This window comes from Glycine soja, chromosome 11 (assembly GCF_004193775.1).
Source record: "Glycine soja cultivar W05 chromosome 11, ASM419377v2, whole genome shotgun sequence".
NCBI lineage: Eukaryota > Viridiplantae > Streptophyta > Magnoliopsida > Fabales > Fabaceae > Glycine > Glycine soja.
In genome coordinates this window covers 43,539,060-43,554,503 of record NC_041012.1, presented here as the reverse complement: position 1 = coordinate 43,554,503, position 15,444 = coordinate 43,539,060, and the positions used below count along the sequence as shown (strand labels likewise).

At 31.5% G+C, this 15,444-nt stretch overlaps 2 protein-coding genes and 1 pseudogene across 2 annotated transcripts; 2 read left to right on the top strand and 1 right to left on the bottom strand.

Moving 5' to 3' along the window:
• Positions 1–4,630: 4,630 nt before the first annotated feature.
• LOC114374663 (squalene monooxygenase-like) lies at positions 4,631–8,425 on the top strand. Its single transcript, XM_028332333.1, has 8 exons — positions 4,631–5,029; positions 5,559–5,670; positions 5,831–6,005; positions 6,126–6,294; positions 6,566–6,784; positions 6,878–7,153; positions 7,414–7,692; positions 8,077–8,425. Exons 1-8 carry the CDS (start codon positions 4,784–4,786, stop codon positions 8,188–8,190), a joined length of 1,590 nt encoding a protein of 529 aa, XP_028188134.1. The 5' UTR covers positions 4,631–4,783; the 3' UTR covers positions 8,191–8,425.
• A 1,212-nt stretch (positions 8,426–9,637) lies between these two features.
• Positions 9,638–12,398, top strand: LOC114373476 (arginine/serine-rich coiled-coil protein 2-like). Its single transcript, XM_028330938.1, has 4 exons — positions 9,638–9,814; positions 10,569–10,745; positions 11,325–11,727; positions 11,838–12,398. The coding sequence occupies exons 2-4, from the start codon at positions 10,577–10,579 to the stop codon at positions 12,151–12,153; spliced, it is 888 nt and encodes a 295-aa protein (XP_028186739.1). The 5' UTR covers positions 9,638–9,814; positions 10,569–10,576; the 3' UTR covers positions 12,154–12,398.
• A 275-nt stretch (positions 12,399–12,673) lies between these two features.
• Positions 12,674–15,444, bottom strand: LOC114373323 (annotated as a pseudogene).

Here is a 15,444-nt window from a genome sequence, read left to right as displayed (position 1 = left end):
TCATAAACAGCCAACAATTTTTTGGACTAATGTAAGTGATGATTTTTTTTCAGATTTTTTTTTTCTTCTTAAATCTAAGAACTAAACCAACAAGTTTAAACAAATTGAAGGACCGAATAGTAACAACAAAGCTTTATCTTATTAGGTAATCGGCTGCATTCACAAACACACGTCCATTAGCCACAATTAAAAGCAAAAGTTTTAGGAATATTGTTTTCCATGAGCTCTCCCTTGACAACTAATTATTTAAAAGTTCCTTTTAATATTCCACTCCTCTTTTGCATAGGACTAATTAAACATCATGCAATTTATTCTTTTAATTGTTGTTTGTGGTAGCCTTTTTTGTACATGACCAAAATGATACTCCCTCCATAAAAAATAATAATTAATTCACATGCTAATTGAGAAAATTAGTTAACATTATTTGGTTCTACTAATTTCATTTTAAAATAATTTTTCATAGATGATCTTTCATTAAAATTTGATACTAAAATAAAAAAGAGGTATTTAAAAATATAATCTCAATTAAATAAAGAGAATTTTTAGAAATAATATTATTAAATAAGATAAAATTAATTACAATTTGTTTATATTAATCTACCATTCATGAGATCCTTTTCTAATTTATATTTGAGTCCGGAGAAAGAGTTTATTCTAAATTAATTCCTACCACACAAATGTGATTTAATGCATTTCAAAATCCGCATCAAACTATTTTTGTCTCAAACCTAATTTAGCTTTTAATTGTCAACTACTTTCTTCAGTTACAATTAATATAGGCGTAGGGCAACATTGTTTGACCGCTGCTCATTTAATGTTGAAGTTGCCACATTTTACAATTTTAAATTAGATGAAAAACAAATCAATTACTATCCTATAATTACAAATTACTTAACGAATTAAAAATAATAATAATATTAAAATTTACATATAGAATATATATATATATATATATATATATATATATATATATATATATATATGTGTGTGTGTGTGTGTGTGTGTGTGTGTGTGTGTGTGTGTGTAAAGTTTATAATAGAAATGAATTAATAATTTTTAATATAATAAAATTAGGGTTAAATATTTAAGAGGCGAGCGAGGAACATTTGCGATAAATGATTTGTTTGTTTGTCTGTTCGGTCTAACGTTACAAGTGGTGGGTTTTACGTCTTCTGGTTCCAAGACTTGTTGAGGTTGTGGTCGTGGTTGATGCACGGGTAGTGTAGGTAGTTATTGGTAGGACTCTAGGAGTGATTGAGATCCAAAAAGGTAGAATAATAATGGTGGCAGCAGGTTCTGTTGGTGCATGCAATGCATGCATATGCTATAGATGGGTGCTATATTCGAAATGGTCTTGTTTTGGTTATAAAAGTGGTCATTCTATGCTTAAGTAGTTATGTACGGTTTTGTTTAGCCGTAGCAAATATGGAAACGCCACAATAGTTAGGGTGAAGGTCAATAGAGTGGTTTGCATAGAGAGAGGAAGAAGAAATATATTGACTGAGGTTTATGAAAATTGATATAACAAGACACAAGTATTCTTAATTAAATAATCCAAAATTTAAATTAGAATTAATTTTTAGGTATGAAATAAATTATATTAAAAATGAAATAATTATCTTTTATCTTTGAAAAAAAATTACTATTTTCAGTTAAAATTACTTATAAGGTGAATTTAGATAAAGAAGTTACACGATTAATTTAACTTAATTTATACTATAAAAATCTATATTAACTATTTTTTTTTTATAAAATGCCCAATGAATTGTGTTACAAAAATTTAATCAATTTTGATGAATGTTTGATACAACTTAATATTTAATTTATTTTTAAAAGTTTATATACAATGGCTTTTAGATTCATAAATTAATTCAGACATAGATTCACATACTCAAAGTCAGAAATACATATTGAAGACTAATATATACTGACAAGAAGAACAAACTAGAGATGAGAGAAAAAAATGTCTCAACATTTTAAGTTGTTCCTCACGTAGGATTCATAAACTTATCTTACAGACACATCTTAATAATAAATAGTAGTACTATTTAATTCTTCAAATCAATTATTACCAAATTAATATAAAAGAAAAGGGTAAAAAAAATTACGGCCAAATTGTAATTTTATTTGGTTTTCCTAATTTTTCAAATTCATCATTTGAGTTCTTGTAGATTTTAATTGCAACATTTAGTCATCTTAATCTTATAAATTAGTATTTTGGTCTTCTTGATAGATTATTAATAAATAATTTTGATTAATTGAGTTGTGTAGTTAATTATAAATTAATAAAAACTATTACTTATAACAAAATTAAATAAAAATTTATTCATTATAATTTTCTGCAACAATGTGCTCTTCATCTCCTCCGCAAACACGTTTTCTATCTTCATTGCACACGACTCCAGCGTCTATAACATCATATTAAGATTAATAGTATTTTATTAAAGTTTTTAATAATTAGTAATTTTTATTTTATAATTAATTTAATATCTTTAATAATCACAATTAATAATTAATAATCTATCAGGAGGACTAAAATTATAAATTTATAAAACTAAAAAGATCAAATTTAACAATTAAAAATCTAAGAGGTCCAAAATCATGAATTAAAGGGATCAAATTTATAATTTAGCCTAAAATTATTTGATTACAAATATAAATATTTATAATCTTTAAAATATATTATAAAAGGAAAAATATTAAAAAAAGAAAATAAATAACACTCAAACATTTTATTTTAAAAAGGAAAAATATAACTATTTCAATAATGAAGACTATAAAAAATATATATTTATAAAAAATAGTATATTTGTCTTAAAAGACAGAAACGTGTCATTATTTTTACAATGAATACTATAAAAAGGAAAAAATATTTTTAAAAAAAAATACATGAGTAATACTTAAATATTATTATTTTTTACAATTAAAATCTTTAAATAAAATTAATGAATTTATTATCAAAATATTATACATTGTATATATTAAAAAAATAGATTAAAAAAAAAAGGTGACCATGACCCCCTCTTCACTCTATAAGTTTATGTATGACTACTTCACATCAATACCAAGAAGAAAAAAAAATGTGTTGCAGGGATGCTTAAGAAACAAATTTTTAATATTTTTTGACAAATGCTAAACTAATGTTCCTTATTCCTTTAGGATCGATATCGATTAAACTGTAATGTATGCATAGCAAGAATAAAGCTTAAACTGTATGAAGAAAATTAATTACCAAATAGTTTTATATTTAAAAATATAAGTGTGTTACTTGAAAATTAAATATAAAAAACAAAACAGAAAAAAATGTAAAATTAATTAATAGATTATATATAAACTCCTGCAGGAAAATTTGATGCAATACTACTCAAATATATACATAATTTTAATGGTATAAAGATAATTTTAAAATTTTTATTATGTAATAGTTGTTTTATATAGAATCATGTTTTTGTTTATGAATAGAAATTAAAAAATCTCTCAGCATAAATCCTGAATTCCTTTCTTTATAAAAGTACTAGTATATTTATCTTTGTCGTCAAATAACTCTATGGTACGTGGATATCGTATCGTATAAGGTCAACAATGATGTATCTATCTACTACCTACCAGCATGGGTACGGATAGCTATCACTCGATCAACATTTATGAGGTATCCAAAAACAAATACCCCGCATGCAATTGATATTTTACTAAGGTTATTTGGAAAAAGAATATAAAGGTAGTTAAAAGTTGAAAAGTAAATTGATAATTGAAATGATGAAATCCATAAATAAATTTTAAACGTACTCTAAAAGTTTAAAATATAATTAAAATTTATTGCTAAAAAAATGTGTAAAATAACTTTACGAAATTTATTAACTTGTTGTTTAGTTCAAATGGTGAAATGATGAAATTCATAAAAATAAAATTTAATCAAACAAACTTTTTAAGTAATAAAAAAATTGAAAAATAACTAAAAATATTTAACATAAGTTGTAACTAATTAAGTTTTGGTTATTTTATAGAAAAATAATCCTATTCTTATAATTTTTTTTATATCTTTTATATAATTATTTTATCTCATAATAATTTTTTCTCTTCATATCTCTCTCTTTTTACAGTAGAACTTATTGCGACAAATAACGAGAATAAGATTATTAAACAATCAGAATCAAAATTAATATAATGAGTTAATAATATGATTAAAAGTTTAATACACATGCAATTAATGTAAGGTAATTGTAAAAGTTTTTATACATTTTTTCTAAGAGTAATGCTAGCAAGAAATTCTTTTACAAATTTTTCCTAACAAATTAATTATTAGTTTAAATTTATTGAAAATTAAAAAAAACTGTTTATAAAACTCATTAAACAAGAAATGAGAATCACAAACTAATTATAATTATTATAAAATTAACAAATTTAATGTATGCAACGATTAATGATTAGAAGAATTCTCTGTTTAAAATTTAGTTAGAAGAATTGTCCATTAATGTTAAAATTATAGTAATAACTTGATCAGAATTGTCGGTTAATTAGAAAGGGTTGAAGAAAAGGCAACGAATGTGATTGAGTGGTAATTATGATCTCCAAAAAGGTTCTGGTTGCCCCTATAAAAAATAAAAAAAAAGTGGAAGAGATATAGCTATATTTTTGCAATTAAGTTGCACATTTAAGTTAACACGTCAAAGCTCAGACGTAAACGGGAGACTAGAGAACTCTTTCATTCATCACCAATATCCTTCAATTCTCATTCATTTTTCCTTTACTTTTCAAGTTTAGTTCCACCAATCTATTGGAGATCATGGGTTATGAGTATCTTTTGGGAGGGATTATAGCTTCTAGCTTGGTGCTTGTGTTTGTTGTATATGGTTCTGTCTCAAAGAAGATGACCAAAGGTTCAGTAGTACATGCAGAAAGTAATGGTGGTAGTATTATACGGACATCATCAGAAAATAGAAACCACCATCAAGAAATCTCAGAAACTACGGACATCATCATTGTCGGTGCTGGGGTTGCTGGTGCAGCCCTTGCTTACACACTTGGCAAGGTAGAACAAACCTTTTCCTGACAGGACTTTGTGAAATCCAATCCATATATGTGATGTTTTTTCTTAGTTACAACCTGCAAATATGTTTTGATTCATAGATATATGCAAAACTTATGTTGCGGTAAAATAATAATAGTGTTAGAAACTCATGTTTGATTGCCAGAAAGTTTCAAGAGGTTGGAAGAAAGAAGAGTACTTTTTTAAGTGTTAATCTGAATAAAATTATACAAGTGATATATATATATATATATATGCGCGCGCGCGCGCGCATAAGTTTATTTAGGCTTCATAGAACATTTATTCTAGAGATAGATTTCCCATATTTTTATTTTCATGAATATATTTTTCTTGCAACCAGACAAAAAATAAAAAGTTAAACTGTGGGAAGTCCAATATCTCTTCCTTTCCATGATCTGTTCTTAGAAAAACAACACAAACTACATATGCAGTCAGATTCAGACTTCTAGTTATATATAAGCTCTCTGGTAATAAGAGGATCAATGATGTTGCTCTTTGGTTCTTGCTTCAGGAAGGAAGGCGAGTGCATGTTATTGAAAGGGACTTGACTGAACCAGACAGGATTGTGGGGGAATTGCTACAACCTGGGGGTTATCTCAAGTTAATTGAGTTGGGTCTCCAAGGTAAGCAAGCAAGAAACGTGTCACATTTTATGGCACATAAGTAGATGGATGGAAGATTGTGTGAGAATTGAAGTAATCAATCTTAGGTGTGAACTCCCTTGCCTCTGCTTGGTTAAATTCAAGGCTCTTATTAACAGATTAATGTTGTGAGTTGTTGCAGATTGTGTGGATGAGATTGATGCTCAGCAAGTCTTTGGCTATGCTCTTTACAAGGATGGGAAAAATACTAAGCTTTCTTACCCCTTGGAAAAATTTGCCTCTGATGTTTCTGGAAGAAGCTTTCACAATGGCCGTTTCATACAAAGGATGCGAGAAAAAGCTTCATCTCTTCCAAAGTACAAACTCTTATAATCTTTTTTGTTTTTTTTTTTAAGTTTCTGAAAAGGTTTTTTTCTATATAAAAAAAAAATCCTTTCCTTTCTTTACATGATCTTATTGTTCCAAATTTTGTGCAGTGTAAAATTAGAACAAGGAACTGTCACATCTCTACTAGAAGAAAATGGAATCATCAAAGGGGTAAACTACAAATCCAAGAGTGGACAAGAGGTCACAGCTAAGGCTTCCCTCACCATAGTATGCGATGGCTGTTTTTCCAACTTGAGACGTTCTCTTTGTAACCCAAAGGTAAATATGCTAGTTCTCTCTTTTATTTATTACCTTGTTATTTGATTTTGACTTTATTGATGATTAATTTTTGTCAAAAAATTTGGTTAGTCAACTTTAGTAGAGTCTCCTCTTCAAAGCATGTTTTTTTTTTTCTATCACAAGACATCAAGTTGAGACTTTATTTAAAGGTTCTCAGTCCAATTCGAGTTGAAGTCAAACTAACTAATGTTGGTTTCTATTTGTGTTTGCTGGTACTTAAATGGGTTTATTTGTATATTTATTTATGCAGGTTGATGTGCCATCTCATTTTGTTGGTCTGGTTCTAGAGAACTGCAATCTTCCGTATGCAAACCATGGGCACGTTATCTTGAGTGATCCTTCTCCCATTTTGTTTTATCCAATTAGTAGCTCTGAGATTCGGTGTTTGGTTGATGTTCCTGGCCAAAAATTACCTTCCCTTGGTAATGGTGACATGGCACGTTATTTGAAAACAGTAGTAGCTCCCCAGGTACATATATATCGTAGTCTTTGGCTTGGCTTAGTATTCAAAACAAGGAACATATTCTTCAATTCAACTAATGGAAGAAATTGTGTGTTTCAGGTTCCTCCAGAGCTGCGTGAGTCTTTTATAGCAGCAGTTGAGAAAGGAAACATGAGAAGCATGCCAAACAGAAGCATGCCTGCATCTCCTTATCCTACACCTGGCGCCCTTCTCATGGGAGATGCCTTCAACATGCGTCACCCTTTAACCGGAGGGGGAATGACTGTGGCTTTGTCTGACATTGTTTTGCTAAGGAACCTTCTTAGACCCCTGCATGATCTGCATGATGCTAATGCTCTTTGCAAATATCTTGAATCATTCTACACCCTGCGCAAGGTGAATATTAAGAGTTCAATAGTCATGCACGCACGGATAGAATAAAAGTATATTTTATCAACTAATTAGAAAACATCCTAGTTCCTTAGTATATACTACGACTTTGGTATTTATTATAAAAGTTAACAAGTTTATTTTACTTGACAAATTTTAATTGAATAATCTTGTAAGAAACCTTTACATTGTTTTCTTAACCTTTGTCATGGTTTATCAGTATTGGTTTGACCAAATTTAATGTAGTTCCTGATTGTGTTTTGCAGCCAGTGGCATCTACAATAAACACACTAGCTGGGGCACTGTACAAGGTGTTTTGTGCATCCCCTGACCCAGCTAGTAAGGAAATGCGCCAGGCATGTTTTGATTATTTAAGCCTTGGAGGTGTTTTCTCAGATGGACCAATAGCTCTACTCTCTGGTCTAAATCCTCGTCCATTAAGCTTGGTTCTCCACTTCTTTGCCGTGGCTATATATGGCGTTGGTCGCTTACTCATACCATTCCCTTCTCCAAAACGCATGTGGATTGGAGCTAGATTGATTTCCGTGAGTATTTCTTGCATTTCTTGTAGACATAATCTTTCACATATCAATCATAATCTTAGCTGCAACAATATCGTATTACAAATTATGAACAATTCTTGCACGAGTAGAGTTTTTTTTTTATCAACAAATATTAATTGTGTGTATGTTAATTTTTGTTAGAGAGAGGATTCAAACCCACCACCTCTTCTCTCTTCACCACCAAACCAACCTTACATAAACGTAGAGTGTTTAATATTCCAATAAATCAATACGGTCTTTATATTTTGAATTTTGATTACTTGAGTCCGTAAGTGTTGTGGTCATACAAGAATTGCTCCCAAAATATCAGTTAATGGTACAACAAAATTTATGATTTTGAATCAATCTTGTTCTTGGCATTTTCAGGGTGCATCTGCTATCATTTTCCCCATTATCAAGGCTGAAGGAATTAGACAAATGTTCTTCCCAGTAACTGTGCCAGCATATTACAGAACACCCCCTACCAATTTGGATGATTAAGTACACTTCTTGGAAGGAAAGTCATGAATTCATAACATAATCTGTGCCCGCATTCTTTGTAACTGTGATTAGTCCTACCAAAAGGAATAAGAGAGCCTAGAGGGGAATTTTGTTAAAAGGCTCCACATATTAGGGCACTGGTTTTGTGCGTGTGCAATATACTACTATCTTGTTTTAATAAAACTTTTTAAACGTATTGTCTACTTTAGGACGAAATCTAAGTTTCCAAGTCAATCTTCCAAATATCAGAGGTAAAAAATGTACGCTTTGGCTTTAATAACAAGTCCTTGATTTTTGGCTATTAGTATATATCATTGCTGTATGCCTATCACTTATTAAAAAGACAAATAATATAATGTAAAAGATATGCCATTGTGTAACGTGATAAAAGCAGCAAAATGAAAGAGTCAATAGTGACTAGAAATATGAGTAACTTAGGAAATATCTTCTGGACTCTAACGAAAATGAAGACTTTGATTTTAAGTGGAGAAAAAGTATGGGGACAATAAATCGTTGGTAAGTAATACTCAACTGATCCGGGATTGGAAGAGGGAAGACTTCTAAAAGTACAATATTTTGATGCTAAATGTTAAGTAGGATCATAAATTTTATAATTATAATACCCGTCATAGTCAGACTCCTTTGAATGTCCGAAAACTTCTGAAATACAATATGCTCAATATTGCGTACACAGATTTATTTAACTATGAAAAAATACACAAAAACTAAGAAATAAGTTAAGCAATATTTATTTGTTATTAGTATGATAATATGTGTTTTTTTTTTCATTTAAATCCATAACACAATTTGACAGTTTTTAGTGAGATTATAATTAAAAATGAAATATATCAAATATACTTATATTAAAATAGTTGATTGAACTATGACTAACAATGTAAGAAAATATGAAAGTATTACTTTCTTAAGAGTATAAAATGTCCAAGAATATTGAGTTTATACTAAATTTTATAATATTTCATCCTTAATTTCATTCATTTTAAAATAATTTGACAAACTTAAATTTCTTTAATTTCTATCTCTAAATTGAATTTCATTTTTAAAAAAAGTTGAAAACTTTAAAATAATTATATATCATAATTTAAATTGTTGATTGTAAATTTAAAATAATTTATAAATTCAAATATATTTATTTATCATAAAATTTAATTACAATATAATTTATATAATAAAAACATTAATTATTATAAGTTTTAATTATATAAAAATAAGGATTCATTTTATACAATATATATACAAGCTAAAATGCTAGCTCTGATTACATAAAAAATTAATTAATTTTTAATATACAACATTTTTAAATTAATCTCCAATTAACTTTTATTCTTTTTTGGTTTTTAAAAGTTACAGAACTTATGCATTTTTATTTTTAATCTGATGAGAATTAAAAATTAAAGATTAATAATGTATTAAAAGTGCATAACTTTAACCCCATCTAGGGATAGGATCCATTGCTGACACCTCTCTCTCTCTCTCTCATCGTGAACGTGAAGACAGGGATCGCGACGAGCGGCACCACCGTCAGTGATCGAAGAGAAACTTCAACAAAGGAACCTGCCGCTGCCACCTCCAACGTGCAATTCAACCCTCTTGCAGCCACAAATTGGTACTTTTTGCTGCATCCATCATCATCTTCTTTTCAATTATACACCATTGAATTGAAATACCATCATGTACATGCTTTTGCTTTAGTTCACTTTTTGTGTGATCATGGTTCCCCAATGTGGTGAGATGAGACAGGCAACATTGTTTTTACTGTTTTCTGCATTTTAGGGATCCAACGTTAATGATAATTTGACTGCTACCTTCTATTCCCTAAAACCTGTTTGGGATTGGGATTGGGAATTTTGGATTCAATTTTGAAATGGAAAAAGCTTTTCTTCAGGGTTTTGCACTTAACAACAACAAGCCGTTTAATATATTAAAAGACTGAATGGTACTTGTGGTTGTAACCACAAGATTTTAGGTTCTTTGATTAATATTTTGCATTGATAGGGCCTCTGGAACTTAGCAACGTCTGTAATGTGTGAATTCATAGTTTTGTTTGTTTTGGTTTAATTTTTCATTTGATCCCTATACTTCGTCTTTATGTTTTAGTCCCTACACCTAGAAATTACTTGTTTTAGTCTCTATACTCGCACCTTTTAATTCGTTGACAGATATTATAATTAGAAAGTGTGTGTAGGGACCAATTGAGTAATTAAACCTTTCAATTTTTGCTTTTTCCTGCTTATTTGGTGTCTTACCCCTTCCCAGTACAAAGCAGCTCAGCATCCTATAGTTGTTTTCGTTATTTTTGTGTATGTTATTCATTCAATTAAAGTCTCATTCCTGTTCTTTCTTTTGGGTAATATGGTCAGCCACTCAAATGGATTTGGAGACAGAAAACAGATTAGCTGCCATGCTCATGAGGGAAGCAGCAGAATTACGGCGGCAGTCTGAAAGGGAAGGAGTTCTAGCTTATCTAAGGAAGCCTAATATACATACCCGGCCAAATTCACGTTTTCTTACTGCAACTGTACGTGGAGTGCAACAAGGTTATCTCTTAGTCACTTATTTTAGATAGAGCTCCTTTACTATTATTCTACATTGTCTTATGTTTAATGGTACGTGGAGTTCTGTCATTTTTGTTGGAATTAGGCAATAATATTTATATTACTGCTTCACAGTTTGATCTATCCTGATTGTGTTAATATCTCTTTTAATTTCTCTATTCTGTGAATGCTGGGTATACCCATCAGTGTGAAACAATTCTTATTGAACTTTATTTTTTGGGGGGGTAGGAAGGAGCAAGGAGGGAAACACTTACTGTTGCTAGATGATAAAAAAATTCCATGCATATAGTTCAATGCAGCTTATTTACTTACGCAATGAGCCAGTATTACTCAAGTGCAAGTGGTTCCTGGCAAAACATGATTGTTACTAAATGAACCTCATGACTACTTCACCCAAGTCAAATATTGAAATTTAACTTCATTTCTCAAATGTTTGTGACAGGATCACCATCCTCCTCTGTTTGTGAATGTTGTACAGTAAATAGGATGTCTATATGTTGAGCTGATAGTTTATTTTTATGAGTTATACTGAATTGAATTTCTTTTGGTGTTTTCTACCAGCAAATCGAGCTGTGGAAGTGAATGAGATGTGGCGATTACGGCAAAAAGAACTGGAGCTGGATAAATGGGTTAAAGAAAAATCAATAGATAGAAGCCATAGGGATGATAAGTCATCTAGAGGCACAGGAAGACATGCTGATATTGATAATAGCACTAGGACCTCCTCTGCTTCATGTTCAAGTAAAAGAGAATATGAGCTGGAGAGATGGGTTAAAGACACATCAAAAGATAACAGCAGTAGTGAAAGAAGCCATAGGGATGGAAACTCATCAAGAAGCCCAGGAAGACATGCTGTAGTGGATAAAAGCACTATTGCCTATACTTCAAGCTCAAGTGAAAGAGCCCATGAGCATGGTCTGGAAGGTTTAAAGGATGACGAGCTTGAGGAGTTTCTACACTCAAGGTATTATATCTCTCATGCTTTCTGTTGTTTTATGAGCATGCATACCTTCACGTAATATCTATTTCCCTCTACTGATTATTTTAAACTGAAAAAACTCCATTTTGGTGCAGGACCAAACGAGGCAGAGGTGCTGTTGGTCCAAGGATGGATGAGACTGGACCTTACCTTCCTCATTCAGACAGGGAGCCTAATACTAGTCCCGATGTTAGGGAACGTCGTGTTATTTACGGTCCAGAGAAGCTGCTGTCGTTGAGACCATATAAATCTTCTGATGAGGATGAGCTTCATGAACAAAGGCGGAAAAAGAGTAAAAAGTCTCATTCTAAGAACTCAGACAAGGAGCGTTCAAAGAAGCACAGGTCCAAAGATAAATCTAAGCATAAGAAAAAGAAAAGGGAGGAGAAAAGAAGTAAACGTCATCACTGAGTTTCTTCTGTAACTTGATATTCTCAGGTGAAGGGTATAACTAGCGGATACAGGCAATTGGGATGAAACTCGTGTTTGTACTGTGTAACATCAAATGCAACACCAACCAGGTTGGCCATCTGATGCAAAAGTAATTATTAATTTCAATTGACTTGTGTTAAGGAAGAATATTTAAGCTAGTTGTTTGCCCACTTAAAAATTAACTAAAGACTATCCATCATTGCACTTGATTTGGTTTCTTAATCCTTCACCATTGGTTGCTTGTCTTGGCTTTCACCCTCATTACGTTGTTTTGAGCATATCACCTTCTGTTTCATCAACTGGTCAACCTCACTACCATGAATGGCATGGAGATTTTCTTCACCCGTATCATATTAAAAGTTTATCTTTCCATCTTCACCCCACTATAATTACATTCACTTCGATGTTTTCACACGATAGTATGAGTCATGGAATTTTTGCACAATGACAAACCAGAAATTATGTAACGTGAAGAAAATTCTATACTCCAAAGCCCTACAATACCATCTGGGCCCGGCCGAAATGTCCCCCATTGTTGATGACATGTCGAGGTTTAGCCACTGTCTCATTTGGCCTACCAATACCAATTTACCAGTAGATTTGTTGGCCAATGTTAAAGTTCTCGAATGATAAATAATATTTTGTAGTTAAGGGAGCCGCATATTCAGAAATGATACTCCAAGCACATTGCAACAATATACCTTGTCTATGTTTTGGGGAATATCTTCTGGACTTATGGTATATACATTTTTGTTCGAAATACTGTTAAACGTGAGCACTTTGCCATGTCAAATAGTATTTATTAACTATTAAACACTAAGATAAGTATGTGAAAGACAGCTGGCTGGTCTAATGAAAATATTATTGTCACGACTCACGAGTCTTCAAAATCATGATCTGTCCCATCAAAGACCTCTTCCTACACATAAATATTGATGTCAATATAAGATTTCAAGAGCAAAATAAAATTACTCAGAGTGACCTTAATTTAGTACCTGTAAAAGCTCTTCAATGACATCCTCCATCGTAATTATTCCAACAGCAGCTTCTTTTTCTGGTAGCTTTGGAATTGAATTTCAATCTATTTCCAAAATATCTGAGTACATATTCTTTGACCATTTTCTGCTCTGAGGACTACCCTTCTTCAAGTTATTTGGGTTTGGAAAGCTTTTCCATTTATGGCATGACATCTTGGTTTTCAATTTTTTCTCTCGGGGAGGCTTCTCACCATCAATATCCACCTTTGCATCTCTCGCTGAGTCTATTTCACAGGCATTGGAGACACATGGAGAACTTATTGTGATGTGCAAGAAGTTTTCAGTTTGCATTGTTTAACTTGATTACAGCATGTGCTTACCATAGGCATTATTATTGGAAGATTGATAACCTGTCTTGCCACAGTGCTTGACCACAATAGCCATGTGGCTATGGCCCTTTTGGAACTCATTCAAAATATCATATAGTGGCATCGTTTCTGGAACCCTGTTAATATATGTAATTTTTAGATATGAATGTATGGTAATATAATGCCATTAATTTGAATTTCAGTGGATATAATATGTTAGTATTCATTAAATTTGGAAAACATAAACAAAATACCTTGCAATTCTGCATATGGTCACACTTTTCACGGGTGCTTCATCTTCTGGGTCAATTGTCCATACATTCTTGATCTGAAAGTAAGAAGTGGTTAAAGCAAACGTAATGTACAATCATAAGAAATAATAATCCTCTTGGAAGAAAGTTGACACGCTCAATCTCAATGAAATTGATGCAAAACTATTTTGTGGATTAACGTTTTCACATAATGCAAAATGGCTGTTATTGATGGATTAAACTAAGATTTCGTAGGCTGATCATAATGGACAGGGACTCTGCTATGCCCATTCTCCAATATCAGATTCATCAAATACCTGATTATAATGGACAGGGACTCTGCTATGCCCATTCTCCAATATCAGATTCATCAAATACCTAATTAATAATAACCCTTGCTGATAGAAAATTGTAAAAAATGCAAAAGCTAGAGCTACATTTATAATTTTTTGAGACACGTTACCTATCAAGCTTTGAATGAATGTCAATACAATATGTTTCAGTTATGGGAGTCATGGCATCACCGGCTGTCTTCTCAGCAAGTTCCAGTGCTCCAGCAATGATGGTTGTTTCATGATATGTCAGTTCCCCACCTTTTCCAGCCTAAAACAATACATCATTAGTGCACAACATAAGGAAACATGAGTTTCCAAATGGAGTCTAAGTAACCAGAAGAGAAGATGATGACATTATTCACATTGAAAAAGAAAAGGCAGTGAACTTATTTTTTTTAAAAAAATAGACCATAGACATACTTCACTAGAGACTATCTTGCTCGATCAAGGTAGGAAGAAAATGTAGTGAACTGCAGCATACTGATGAAATAAATGAAGAGCACTGAAAACAAGTCTTCAATTTCAAGAGTAAATGAACTAACAAACTTATGAATTATAGATCCATGCATTTGTTTCAACCCAAAGAAGCATCATGTAGCTCTGAATCTGATTCAAACCTTATGGCCATGCAGATATACTAGTGTTTTCAATTCAGCTCTGTGGAAAAGGGCTTTATGTCGATGCCCCAGCAAAAAGTCCAACAGCTGGAATTCCAAATAAATGCGCAAAAAGTCAACAAGGAAAAGAAAATCAAGAAATAACAAATTAAATTTGGTCAAGTTACTCAAAATAACACTGAAGAAGTATCAATATAAATTCTGCTTTATGTATGTCACCTTACTAATTAGATATGCAACAGGAAAGCATGGCTCAGATCTCAATTGTATTATAACTTTATGATGAGGACTACATGACTCAGATCTCAATTGTATGTTTTATGTCTTATTTGTTGTTGTTAAGATAAAATATGAATCACCTAGTCTTCATTTAACTGTTCAAAGAGAAACTTTGTTTCCTAAGGTAAAAAGTAAAATCCAAAACACTAGATTAGAATGCTTTCAACTCAAAGCTCAATACATGACATAAACTTGTAATTTCTAAACAACAGAGATGAACTCATGTTTACATGGTGATGTTCCATAAGGCAAGGAGAGAAATTACCGGCATTGTTGCGATCCTGAGGGGTTCCAGACTTAGCAAGGACCTCAAGATCAACGAGACTCAATGACATGAGTCCTAAGGTGAGCCCTGACATCAATCCAGCGAACATCAAAAGCAGCACAACTATAAGTATGCGTTTGTAAAACTCCATATCACAGCACTTATACTCCACCCCCAT

What these genes read in the sequence shown, in the direction of transcription:
- LOC114374663 (XM_028332333.1), top strand. Translation starts at nt 4,784, where the DNA reads ATGGGTTATGAGTATCTTTTGGGAGGGATTATAGCTTCTAGCTTGGTG. An exon ending in CATTCTACACCCTGCGCAAG is followed by an intron (nt 7,154 to 7,413) that starts GTGAATATTAAG and finishes TGTGTTTTGCAG; the next exon opens with CCAGTGGCATCTACAATAAA. An exon ending in TTGGAGCTAGATTGATTTCC is followed by an intron (nt 7,693 to 8,076) that starts GTGAGTATTTCT and finishes TGGCATTTTCAG; the next exon opens with GGTGCATCTGCTATCATTTT.
- LOC114373476 (XM_028330938.1), top strand. Translation starts at nt 10,577, where the DNA reads ATGGATTTGGAGACAGAAAACAGATTAGCTGCCATGCTCATGAGGGAA. An exon ending in TGTACGTGGAGTGCAACAAG is followed by an intron (nt 10,746 to 11,324) that starts GTTATCTCTTAG and finishes GTTTTCTACCAG; the next exon opens with CAAATCGAGCTGTGGAAGTG. An exon ending in GAGGAGTTTCTACACTCAAG is followed by an intron (nt 11,728 to 11,837) that starts GTATTATATCTC and finishes ATTTTGGTGCAG; the next exon opens with GACCAAACGAGGCAGAGGTG.